Source organism: Chiloscyllium plagiosum, chromosome 24, assembly GCF_004010195.1.
Source record: "Chiloscyllium plagiosum isolate BGI_BamShark_2017 chromosome 24, ASM401019v2, whole genome shotgun sequence".
Taxonomy (NCBI): domain Eukaryota; kingdom Metazoa; phylum Chordata; class Chondrichthyes; order Orectolobiformes; family Hemiscylliidae; genus Chiloscyllium; species Chiloscyllium plagiosum.
This window is the reverse complement of record NC_057733.1, coordinates 7019920-7033916: the sequence shown is the minus strand read 5'-3', so window position 1 is coordinate 7033916 and position 13997 is coordinate 7019920. Positions and strand designations below refer to the sequence as shown.

The 13997-nt window shown below is 41.1% G+C and overlaps 1 protein-coding gene across 6 annotated transcripts in view; it reads right to left on the bottom strand.

Annotated features, from left to right (window-relative positions):
- spata20 (spermatogenesis associated 20) overlaps nt 1-13997 on the bottom strand; it is a 551333-nt gene that overhangs the window by 339313 nt on the left and 198023 nt on the right. For all 6 annotated transcript variants that reach the window (XM_043714382.1, XM_043714383.1, XM_043714384.1 and 3 more), the window contains one exon: nt 1113-1280. In XM_043714382.1, coding sequence (XP_043570317.1) covers nt 1113-1280 — 168 coding nt within the window. The remainder of the gene's footprint in view (nt 1-1112; nt 1281-13997) is intronic.

Here is a 13997-nt window from a genome sequence, read left to right as displayed (position 1 = left end):
ATGCGAGCATAAGAGGTACAGTTAGTAAGTTTGCAGATGACACCAAAATTGGAGGTGTAGTGGACAGCGAAGAGGGTTACCTCAGATTACAACAGGATCTGGACCAGGTGGGCCAATGGGCTGAGAAGTGGCAGATGGAGTTTAATTCAGATAAATGAGAGGTGCTGCATTTTGGGAAAGCAAATCTTAGCAGGACTTATACACTTAATGGTAAGGACCTAGGAGTGTTGCTGAACAAAGAGAGCTTGGAGTACAGGTTCATAGCTCCTTGAAAGTGGAGTCGCAGGTAGATAGGATAGTGAAGAAGGCGTTTGGTACGCTTTCCTTTATTGGTCTGAGTATTGAGTACAGGCGTTGGGTGGTCATGTTGCGGTTGTACAGGACATTGGTTAGGCCACTGTTGGAATATTGCGTGAAATTTTGGTCTCCTTCCTATTGGAAAGAAGTTGTGAAATTTGAAAGGGTTCAGAAAAGATTTATAAGGATGTTGCCAGGGTTGGAGGATTTGAGCTACAGGGAGAGGCTGAACAGGCTGGGGCTGTTTTCCCTGGAGCATCGGAGGCTGAGAGGTGACCTTATACAGGTTTACATAATTATGAGGGGCATGGATAGGATAAATAGACAAAGTCTTTTCCCTGGGGTCGGGGAGTTCAGAACTAAAGGGCATAGGTTTAGGGTGAGAGGGGAAAGATACAAAAGAGACTTAAGGGACAACGTTTTCACGCAGAGGGTGGTAATTGTATGGAATGAGCTGCCAGAGGATATGGTGGAGGCTGGTACAATTGCAACATTTAAGAGGCATTTGGATGGGTATATGAATAGGAAGGGTTTGGAGGGATATGGGCCGGGTGCTGGCAGGTGGGACTAGATTGGGTTGGGATATCTGGTCGGCATGGACGGGTCGGACCGAAGGGTCTGTTTCCATGCTGTACATCTCTATGACTCTAAATTGAATACGAAATGTTTGGATTCACAGATGCAACAGAGCAAGCCAGTCAGCCCTTCTATCCTAATATGCACAACAATCTGAAATAGATTATTATTACAGAATAAACAGCCTGGCATTCAGATCTAATTTCCAATTCCCAAATGTTATAAAGTTCGATGCTTACCAGTCTACAGGATTGTGTGCATGCTGCAAAAGATAGGGAGACTTCTCATGGATCAATCTGTTGGTGTGCCGCTTTGTCTTTGGGCCCAACGAACATCGTGGTCCATCACTGCCACCTGTTGCCATGGTTACAAATGCTGTTTTTCTAAAACTTCTGCTGGGACAGTTCCTGTTGATTCAAAGCAAACAAAATGACACATTCAAGAAACGACTATAAAGTTCATGCTCATGTGAGCACATTTAATTTCTCCATGAGTTAGAAAATTTAGATTCTGATCTGCTTTTTAAAGCTTGATCTCTAAAACAGACTCAGAGTTGTACTCAATTTACACGATTTAACAGAAACCAATATGTCGAAAGTTGAATAGGCATATTTTTACAGTATATAACATTTGCTTTAGATTTCCTGTTTCTGAAATAGTCGTAAGGATATCTAAAGTCTGGAGAAATAAAGTTTTAAGAGGAGCTAAGGTCAGCTAATTTCTGCCAGATGGAAGCATTTTGCAACACAATTTACTACATTAAATCACCCACAGAATGGGTAGAATGAGTCAATGGAGGTGTTACTTTTTTTAAAAAACTTCAAATCTAGTTTTAATGCAGCCCAGGTTTAAAATAGGTGGAACTGGAGACAGGTTGTCTGTTTAAATATTATAACGGGTGCAGGGGCGTGGAATTGACTAGGCCACGGGAAAGCTGAAGGGATGTGAGGACAGCTGTGAGAGAAGATAAGTTACAGTATTGTTTTGTTGGTCAGGTCAAACAGGAGCAGATAATCCCCTCCCTCCCCCCCAACCAAGCAAATGATTTCCCAGGAATCAAAACCATACCCCCATCTCCCCTCCCCACCTTCAAATCCCCACCCATCCAATCTCTTCACATACAAACTGATTTGCTTGTTTCAAATGCACAACTCTAAACAACCCCAACACCACTACCTACGCAACAGGGCGAGTACACCACTACATTTCTCTCTTTTTCTCTCCACTCGCAATAAGTTCAAATGCTGTTGTCCCAAGAATGGTATTTAAGTTGTTCCTTAGTTTATCTGGATGGTAGGAGAAAATCTCACATCCACTATATTGCGAAGATCTTTGATACCCATGAACAGCAAAAGATAAAATACAAGAACAGGATACTGTGTGGGAGGTTAGAATTTGGAAACAAAAAACTGGGAAAGCAATCAAGAAAACAACCACAGTGAGAACAAGTGCTTGAGGGTGACCCCTTCATATCAACTATTCTCTGCTCGCCACATACAATAACTGATTTCTGTGTGATCAGCACTCTGCTTTTGTCTCAATATTTCAGCACCTGCAGTATTTTGCTTTATCTTTCACTTATTTAGTCAAATTCATAAAGAGGAAAGATGGGAGCATTTGCTGAACTAAGACATAGGAGGATATTTAGAGTAAGAAAATCTTGTTTAGGGTAAGAAAATCAACCAAATTATGTCGACAGTGTAACAGAATATTCAGTTAACTTAAAGAAGGAACAAACTTGCATTCTAGAGGGGAAAACCAGTAAAATAAAAACAGTAATACTTAGAAATGACCATACTGTACTGATCATGCTGGAACTCTGTTTTGAGGTACACAAGACAAGTTGCACCAGTATGACTCAAGCTTTACTATTTTCGTTCTACTAGGCAATACCTTTGTGAATGCAGGACATCTTAAACTATGTTCCAGACTCTCTAGTGCTTAAGGAATGTTATCACTGCTTTAGCAAGGTGAGCACACCACTGTGATAATGACCAGACTATCTGGTTACGAGACTTTGCTTCACAGTGTCATGGGATCTTTTATATCTTCCTAAGAGGGCAGATAGGAACCTTGTTCTCATCCAAATACAATACCTCTGAAGATGCAACATCCCTCCCAAGTGTATTGAGTGTGTCGGCCTGAAATTCATGCTCAAGTCTCCTGACCTACAAAGCAATACTGTAACTTGGCCTCTCTCACAGCTGTCCTCAAATCTCTTCAGCTACTGGCTTTCCTGTGGCCTAGTCCATTTCCCCCACCCTCCGTTATAATATTTAAACAGACAACCGGTCTCCAGTCCCACCCATTTTAAACCTAAACGTGGGCTGCATTCGAACTGGATTTGAGGGTTTTTTTACAAAAGTAACACCTCATCTGACTCATTCCATCCTTTCCGAGGGTGATTTAATTGTCACGTAGAAACCAAAGTACTACCGACTGAGACAACAGCACTGTCATGGTTCAAACAATAAAAACCTATTTTTATAGCACCTTTCATGTAACGAAACATTCCAAGGTGCTTCGTAGGAAGTATTACAAACAACATTCAACACCAAGAGACATCAGGAGATATTTGGCTAATCCCTTAGCCAAACAGAGGATAAAGGAGAGTCAATGAGAAAACAGAGATGGAGGGGCTTTGAGAATGAATTCTCGAGCTCAGTTCTTAACAGCTCAAGACACAGCCATAAAAAAAATGGAGCCATTAAAGTTACGCCGATGAAAAGACTAGAATTAAATAATATTTCATAATGCTGAAATCTACACTAGATTATTAATATCCAAGGAAGCACATCTATCAAAGGGACAGGCAGATGAGCAGAGGGGATTGGGCTGCCTTGTTAGTAAGAAATGAAAGTAAATTAATAGTAAGAAGTGATAAAGGTGTAGAATGTGTGTGGATAAAATTGAGGAACCGCAAAGGGGAAAAAAAACCCTGATGGAAGTTGTGTACAGGCCTCCTAACAGTAGCCAGCATGTGGGGAAGAAAATAAATCGGAGATAGAAAAGCCAGGGAGGAAAGGCACTATTACAATAATCATAGGGAGCTTCAGTGTGCAGGTGGACTGGGAAAATCTGGTTAGTCGAGGATCTCAAAGAAAAGAAATTTGTGAAATGTCTATGAAATGTTTTTTGTTGGAGCAGCTTGTGGTAGAACCCACTGAGGAAGAGACTAATTCTGAATTTGGTAACGTGCAATGAGGCAGATTTGATTAGGAAGCGTATGGCAAAGGAACCCCTTGGAGGCAGCGACCATAAAACGACTGAATTCACTCTGCAGTCTGAAAAGGAGAAACTGGAATCAGATGTAACTGGATTACAATTGAGTCCAAGTAACCTCAAAGATATGAGGGAGGAACTGGCCAGAGTTGATTGAAAGGAGCGCCCAGCAGAAAAGACAGCAGAGTAGCAATGGCAGGAGCTTCTGGGGATAATTTAGGAGGCATAGCAAAAATTCATCCCAAGGAAGAATGAACATACTAAGGGGAGGTTGAGGCAACCATTGCTACAAGGGAAGTCAGGGACAGCAATAACAGCTAAGATAAAGCACACAATTTAGTGAAAGTTAGTAGGAAACCAGATGAATGGGAAATCTTTAAAAACCTTCAAAGGATAACTGAAAAAGTTATAGTGGGGTGAGAAGATGAAATGTGAAGATAAGCTAGCTGGTAATATAAAACAAGATTCCAAGACTTTTTTGGAGATATATAAAAGAGACGAGAAAAGCCATTGAAGTGCTGGAAAATGAGGCTGGAACGTAGAAATGTTGGAGAAACTGAATAGGTACTTTACATCAGTTTTCACAGTGGAAGACACCAGCAGCATAACAGAGCTTCAAGAGAGTCGGGGGCACAGCTGAGCGCAGTGGCCATCATTGAGAAGGTACTGGTGAAGCTGGAAGGTCTGAAGATGGATCTATCACTCCGTCCAGATGGACTCCACCCTAGCGTTCTGAAGGAGATAGCTGAGGGGATTGTGGAGACCTTGGTGGTGATCTCTCAGGAATCACTGCAGTCAGGGAGGGTTCCAGACAACTGAAAAATAGCTAATGTAACACCCCTGTTTAAGAAGGGAGGGAGGCAGAAGACAGGAAATTATAGGCTGGTTAGCCTGACCTCAGTCATTGGTAAGATTTGAGTCCATTATTAAGGATGAGATTGCAAAGTACTTGCAAGTGCATGGTAAAATACGGCTGAGTCAGCACAGCTTTGTCAAGGGGAGGTCATGCTTGACAAATGTTAGAATTCTTTGAGCTGGTAACAAGCAAGTTAGACAAAGGAGAGCCAGTGGACATGATCTTTTTGTATTTCCAGAAGGCCTTAGACAAGGTACCACACAGGATGCAGTAAAATAAGACAAGAACCCATAATGCTGGGGTAAGGTACTGGCATGGGTAGAGGATTGGGTGACTGGCAGAAGGCAAAGAGGGGGACTAAAGGGGTCTTTTTCAGTGTAACAGGTAGTGACTAGGGGAGTACCATAGGGATCCATGTTGGGACCACAACTATTCAAGTTACACATTAACGATCTGGACAAAAGAACCAAGGGAATTGTTGCTAAGTATGCAGATAACACAAAGATAAGTGAGGGACAGCTACTGTTGAGAAAGCGGAGATACTGCAGGAGAATGGGCAAAGAAGGGACAGATAGAATACAATGCGGGCAAGTGTGAGGTTTTGGACTTTAGTAGTAAAATTGAGGTGTAAACTGTTTCTGAATGGGAAAAGACTTCAGAAATCTGAAGTACAAAGGAACTTGGGAGTCATTGAATCATAGAAAAGCACAGAAACAGACCCTTCAGTTCAACTCATCCATGCTGACCAGATATCCCAACCTAATGTGGTTGCATTTTCCAGCACTTGGCCCTTATCCCTCTAAACCCTTCCTATTCATAAGCCCATCCAGATGCCTTTTAAATGCTGCAATTGTACCAATCTGCACCATTTCCTCTGGCAGCTCATTCCACACACACACACACACCGCTCTGCATGAAAAAGTTGCCCCGTAGGTCCCTTTTATATCTTTCCCCTCTCACCCTAAACCTATGCCCTCTCGTTCTGGACTACCCCACCCCAGGGAAAAGACTTTGTCCATTTATCCTAACCATGCCCTTCATGATTTTATCAACCTCTTTAAGTCACTCCTCAGCCTCTGTAACTCCAGGGAAAACAGCCTCAGCCTATTCAACCTCTCCCTATAGCTCAAATCCTCCAACCCTGGCAACATCCTTGCACATCTTTTCTGAACCCTTTCAAAATTTCACAACATCCTTCCAATAGAATGATAGAGTGGGAGATATGCTAAGATTACAAATTATGGTTGAAAACAATTCTGCTGCTACTGATGGCCCAAAGAACCCTATGATTTCTCTGTTTTGAGTTGTTGCATCTGTTCTGATTCTATCCCTTCTAAGGAAGGTGGTAGTACCCTACTGCATGATGCATGGCACCCTCAATGAGAAGATGGGATTCTGGTTCAATAAACACTGTATGATAGTGATTTCTACCATTACTGTGGAGATACATCTACAACAGGTCAATTAGAGATTGAAAAACCAAGTAGGTTATTCCCTCTTGTTGGTTTTGTTACCATTAGCCACTGACCGTGTCTGGCACAAAAGGTAGCACAGTGGCTCAGTTGTTAGCACTGCCGCCTCACAGTGCCAAGACCCAGGTTCAATTCCAGCCTTGGTGGCTGAATGTATACAGTTTACACATTCTCCCCATATCTGCATGGGTTAACCCCAGGTGCTCCAGTTTCCTCTCATAATCCAAAATTGTACAGGTTAAGTGGATTGGCTATGCTAAATTGCCCTGTCGTGTTTAGGGATGTGCAAGTTAGGTGGCCACGATGTGGAGGTTCCGGTGCTGGTCAAAAACCACACAACACCAGGTTACAGTCCATCAGGTTTATTTGGAAGTACTAGATTATCATGCAGGTTCAGTTGGCCTTTAGGAAGATAAATGCATGTTAACATTAATTCCAAGAGAGCTAGGATACAAGAGCAGAGAAATATTGTGAGAGTGTAAAAGGCTCTAGTTAAACTGCATTTGGAATATTGTGTGCAGTTTTGGGCCCTGTATGTAGATTAGATTAGATTCCCTACAGTGTGGAAACAGGCCCTTCGGCCCAACAAGTCCACACCAACTCTCTGAACAGCAACCCACCCAGACCCATTCCCCTCTGACAAATGCCCCTAACACTACGGACAATTTAGCATGGCCAATTCACCTAACCTGCACATCTTTGGACTGTGGAAGAAAACAGGAGCACCCGGAGGAAACCCACACAGACACGTGGAGAATGTGCAAACTCCACACAGACAGTTGCACAAGGCGGAAATTGAACCTGGGTCCCTGGCTCTGTGGGGCAACAGTGCTAACCACTGAGCCACCGGGCCACCCCAGAAGAAAAGATGGATTGTTGATGGTGAGGGTCCAGAGGAGGTTTACAAGAATGATCCCAGAGGTGAAGGGCTTGTCTTATGAGGAACAGTTGAGGACTCTGGTTCTGTACTCGATGAGGTTAAAGAGGATGGGGGAGGAAAGTCGCACTGAATTTATACAGAATATAGAAAAGCCTGGATAGAGTGGACGTGGAGAAGGTATTTCCACTAGTAGGAGAGACTAGGACGTGAGGATGCAGCTTCAGAATGAAGAGCCAACTCTTTAGAACTGAGATAAAAAGCAATTTATTCAACCAAAGAGTGGTAAAAATGTGCAACTATTTGCCACTGAGGGCTGTCAAGGCCAACTCATTGCATGTACTTAAGACATATGGATAGGGTCTTGATTGTTAGGGAGACCAAAGGTTACAGGGAGAAGGTAGGAGAATGGGGTTGAGAAACATACCTGCCATGAATGAATGGCAGAACAGACTTGATGGGTCAAAGGGCCTAATTCTCCTTCTATATTTTATAGTCTTATTACAGGCGGGGAGGGGGTGAGGCTACGGAGAGATTGAAATTAAAAATAAATTGTTGAATTAAGTGAATTAGAAGGTAACTTGTGTTCTATATATTCTCCTCACTATAAAGTAAATTACTTCAATCAATTTAGAAGACGTCATAATGGCTATTTGTTTGAACTTGTTCACAAATATTTAAATTAACAAGTATCTGATCCAGGTCATAAGGGTTTTTTTTGTTACAACCTAAGACATGTCAACTTCTATTCAACCAGATCAAAATAATATAAACAATCAAGTTACTAGAAATTTCTATATTTTATTGAAAGTGGCACTTGTATTCCGAGTAACATTCAAAGTAATTGATCATCTGTAAACAACTGTGATTACAAGGGAGACAACCTTTTGCTGCAAAATATCTTCCAAGCACGATGAATGATGATACATGGACAGCATATGCATTTGCAGGTTCTTGACAAGAAGTTCATTGTCTATGCACATAGATGTTTCTTCAATTCAATCTAGGTGGACATTGTTGGTAAATCCGAAATTTGTAACTCTCCCTAACAAAAACAGTATTCGCTAGAAAAACTCAACAGATCTGGCAGCATCTATGGAGAGAAATCAGAGTTAACTATTCAGGTCCACTGACCCTTCTCAGAATTGATTTTCACTCAGAAAAGGTTGATATATTCAAAGATGTGCAGGTCAGGTGAATCAGCCATGCTAAATTGTCCATAGTGTTAGGTGCATTAGTCGGAGGGAAATGGGTCTGGGTGGGTTACTCTTCGGAGGGTCGGTGTGGACTGGTTGGCCCGAAGGGCCTGTTTCCACACAGTAGGGAATCTAATCTAATCATCATATATGCTGAAGATATCGGGGTTGGAGGCGGGTGGTGGTGGTTGTGGTAGCGGTAGAGATAAACGAGAGGTGGAGACGGAGCCCAGAGGAAGAGAAAAAACACAATGAAAGAACATTTGTGCCATTTTTATTATCTACATGCCATTTTGACTAGTGAAATGCACAATGTATTGTTTTGTACTGAACACAATTTACTCATTTTAATCAAACAAAACTGCCTGTTTGCAGTGGAATGCATTTAAACCAGTTTCGAAGGATGCAGTATTGCATGGTAGCAGATGATACTTCTCCTGAAATAGTGCACTGAGTATGGAGTCACTATTATGATCCCTGAATCTCATCATAATTTTGCTGGATATGCAACAAAAGAAAAAGCCTTTCAGCCCCTTGAACCCTCACTTGGCTAATCGAAGTTTGAACTCTATCTGCCTTGGTTCTGTAAACTGTAATACCTCGCCTTATCTCTTGTGTAGTATTTTATCTCTTAACTGTCCTCTGAATTGGCCCAGCAGCCTTTTCAACTCAAGGCCAATTTGGGACAGACAGCAAACACTGGTCTTGCCAGTAATGTCCATGAAGAATTTAAAAAATCACAAAGGGAAAATGTACAGGTTGGTCAGGAAAATCAGGATGGCTTTTACAAATAGTCAAGCACTATAGGTCAAATGTCCCCCCTTCTGTACTGGAACATTTTTCAAACTTGTAGCTTTATAAACAAAATGAAAACATTAGGAGATCTAATCAGCAAAAACAGAACTTTTTTTTTCCACAAATCTTAGGTTTTCCAGACTGCAAGAATCTTATATGTTCTCAGGAAAGGTCACAATCACCTCAAAACATTAACTCGGATTCTCTCTACCTGCTCCATTCTCATCAGGAAAATATTACAGTAGGGGTCAGTGAGTGAGGCAGGAGCTACAGGCCATAGGTTGAGGCCACACTGACCTCCCTGAAAACAGCACTCAACCTCTCAAGTTTTGCTCAGGAGAGAAAAACCTATTCAGACCCTTGAAGAGCTAGTGCTTTCAAAGGAAATCCCCAGATGTGAAAAAATTATCATCACCCACAGGACAGAATCTAGCCAAGCTTTTACAAGTATTAAATGGTATAACCATCATCACGTTCTTCACCATTAACAGTCTTAGGTTACCAGTGACCAGAAATGCTGTGGTTACAAGATCATGCCAGAACACAAGTATTATGCCACAGATGATTCATCCCCTGACTTCTCAAAGCCTCTCAAATATCTACAAGGTTGAATTTAGGAGCTTAACATAATAAAGTACTCTCCATTTTCCTACATGAGTGTAGATGCAACTAGGTTTGTGAAACCCCAACTAATGACCAAGTAACCTCTAGGTTAGCACTCTATCCACCATCTTAAAAATCACACCTTCCAAAACCCTGTGCAGTGGCAGCAGTGCATATCATCCCCATAATCACCCCAACCCACAAGATGCACTGCAGCAACTCACCATGCATCCTCCGACAGCACCTTCTAAACCCTCAACCTCCACTACCTGGAATGACAAGGCTGAATGCACATAGGAATTTCTAAGTTTACCTCCAGTCCTGACAGTATCCAGACTTAGAAATATGCTGACGTTCCTCCAATGTTGATTAATCAAAATCCTAAAACTCCCTCCTCAACAGCAGTGTGAGGACACCTATGATTTGTCATGGTTTATGATGTCAGCTCACCGCTGACTTCTCTGCAGCAATTAGTGATGGGCAATAAATGCTAATGTTGGCCTTATCACTAACACTTATATTTTGTGAATTAATACACTTTGAAATGTTTATCCCGCAGAGTTGCTTGGCATTTCTAGGAACATTGGACTTGGGATCAGAAGTAGGCCCTTCGGGTCTGCTTTGCCTTTCAATAAAAAAAGTTTTGCTTCATCTCTGACCTCTTATTCTTAAACGCTATCACCTTGTTCTAGTCTCTTCGACATGAGGAAACATCTATCCCAATATCCACCCCAAGTCCCCTTCAGATGTTCTATGAAGAGCACATCTTATTTTGCTAAATTTCTACACTAATCTTCTGATGCATGTGCGGTCTTTGTCCTTCTAGGTGATCAACAGAAGTGGAAATGCATCAAGTTTTTTCTTCCCAGGAAAGTTATGTTTAACAGGGTTTAGATTGATGAAATGATAGAAATGTATAGAGCCAACTAGGGAGTAGACAATTCCAGAATCAAACAACAAGGAGGATAAACCAACTCAAGATCAAGTCATCTTTTAAAGTTGGTCTTCTAAACCAAATCTGTACACATTATTTCAGATTTGGTCTCACCAAAGCCCTGTACAACTGTAGGAAGACATCTTTACTTGTGAAAAACTTCACTTTCCATTCAATCGCAACAATCCATTTGTCTTCCTAATCTTCCGAATAGTATCTGCAAACTAACATTTTGTGACTCATAGTTCAGGAAATCCAGATCACTCTGTACCACAGTCTCTGTCTATTCAAATAGTACACACCTTTTCATCCTAAAGTTCATCTTTCCCAAATTATACTCCATCTGCCAAATGTATGCCCATTCATTTAACCTATCTATATCCCTTTATAGACTTTCTGTATCCTCTTAAATTCCACTTGTCTTGGTTTCAGCAGTAAGCTTCGCTGCCATACATTCAGACGTTTAAAGTCACTTCATCCAAAACATTAATATAAATTATAAATTGATGAGATTCCAAGACTACTGTTATGTACCCAAATAGTTACAACTTGACAGCCTGAAAAGGACCCATTTATTTCTAATCTTCACTTACTGTTAAATAAAAAGTCCATTATTCATGCAAACACATTACTATCTACACCATGTGCTGTTATTTCATGCAGCAACCGTTTATATGGCACCTTATCAAATGTTTTTTGCTAACTCAAGTATCCATCTACAGGTGGGGGCTCCTGTGTTGCAGTGGTATAATGCCTAATTTAAACCAAGAAACCACAGTTCAAGTTCCACATCTGTGACCAGGATGATTAGAAAATATCTACATGTACAGGCTCCTTTTCGCCCCCGCCTTACTTGTTACAGCCTCAAAAAAAACTCAATAGATGGGTTACTCAATTGCCATTTCACAAAGTTATGGTGACTCTGCCTGACCATGTTGTGATTTTCTAAGTATCATGCCATAATTTCCAGAATACTGAATTCGTTTTCCTAAGACCAATGTTAGGCTATTGGCTTATAATTCCGCATTCCCTCTTTATTTTAATAAAAGCTTTACATTAATTACTTTTCAATCCACTGGAAGCCTCCTAGAATATCTGAAATAATTTTGGAAGATTATAACCAATGTTTTCACTAGTTCAGTAGCTACTTCTTTTAAGATCCTAAAGTGTAGGCCATCTGGCCCTAGAGACTAGTGGGATCTAATCATTTTCCCTGTTGCAGATGGCTGTTTTCAGTCCCTCCCTCTTATTCAAGTGATTTTCAAGTGTGTTTGGGCTGTTTTCTAAGGTCTCTGTAATGAACTGTTTAACTTTTAACTTTCTTCTTTCTTTCCATTTGGTTCTTACAATTCTGAAAGACACTTGTATCTAAGACTATGCCTTGTGTGGCGACATTATACACTTTTCACTGTACTCCTGCATCTTTTGTACTTCAGTGCATATGACAGTAAAATCAAATCAAGGCAAACACAACATACCTGTTCAACATGTCTGCCAATTGCAATTCTCCAGTCTAGAGGACCATCACTAATTTTAGGTACACCTTTCAAATTCTTGTAGCAACTACCAGTTTTTGTATTATTGGCTAATCAAATTCATACTCTATTTACTCCTCAGTTTTTTTGCCATTCATTTCTGTTTTTCTGCAATCTGACTGATCTTCTGACATAGCAATAATCTTTGCAGATTTGTGTAGTTTTTTCAATTATACATTATTTTAACTTCCTTATTTAGACAAAGACAATGAGGGCAAGTGGTGGACGTTGTCCATATGGATTCCAACAAGGATCTGCATACAAGACTGGTTAACAAGGTTAGATCTCATGGAATACAGGGAGAACTAACTAATTGTATACAAACCTGGTAAGAATGTAGGAGACAGTGGATGGTGATGGAGGGTTAATTTTTGGACTGGAGGCCTGTGATCAATGGTGTGCCACAGGAATCAGCGCTGGGTCCACATTTTGTCATTCATACAAGTGATTTGGTTGTGAATATAGGAGGTATGGTAGTAAATTTACAGATGACACCAAAATTGGTGATGTTGCAGACAGCAAAGAAGGTTATCTCAGAATACATAGAGACCTTGATCTGATGGGCCGCTGGACCAAGGAGTGGCACATGGTGTTTAATCTAGATGAATGTGAAGTGCTACATTTTGGGAGTGCAAATCAGGGCAGGATTTATACAATTAATCTTAAGGTACTGGATGTGCTGCCGAACAAAGGGACCTTGGAGTGCAGATTCATAGTTCTTTAAAAGTGGAGTTGCAGGGAGACGGGTGTAATGGAGGAGGCGCTTGTTCTGCTTGCCTTTATTGATCAATGCATTGAGTATAGGTGTAGGGAGGTCATGTTACAGCTGTACAGGACATTGGTTAGGCTACTTTTGATATATTGTGTTCAACCCTAGTCTCCTTGCTATGGGAAAGATGTTATTAAACTTGGAACAGTTCAGAAAAGATTTATAAGGATGTTGCCAGGGTTGGAGGGTTTGAGCTGGAGAGGGTAGATTGGCTGGGGCTATTTTCTCTGGAGCATTGGACGCTAAGGGGTGGCCTTATAGAAGTTGATAAAATCATGCGGAGCAGGGATAGGATGAATAGTCAAAGTCTTTCCCCCAGGGTAGCGGAGTCCAAAACTAGGCGGCATAGGTTGAAGGCGAGAGGGAAATGATTAAAAAGGGACCTAAGGGGTGATAACTTTTTCACATAGAGGATAGCGCATGTATGGAATGAGCTGCCAGAAGAAGTGGTGGAGGCTGGTACAATTACAACATTTAAATGGCATCTGGATGTGGTCATGAGAGTTGAGAGAAATATGGGACCTGATTATTTTAGGATATCTGATCAGCATGGGCAAGTTGTACCAAAGGATCTGTTTCCACACTGTGTATCTCTGTGGCTCTATGATGCATCTTCTCGTTTCAAATAAATTAAAACAAAGCAAACAGAGTCTGAATACTGCACTCTATCTCAAGGTTTTGAACAGTTCAACCTCTTCCACTTGCAGTAATGCAATTTCTATTACATGTCCTGTAAGGGAAAAAAAATCTGCCAAGCACAGATTGTGGTTTGGAAAATCTCAGACATGATAACCTGCCATAAATACTTTAATCGCTAGGTATTCAGTGACAGGCCCATAAACAGTGCCAAATTCGATCCGAATAA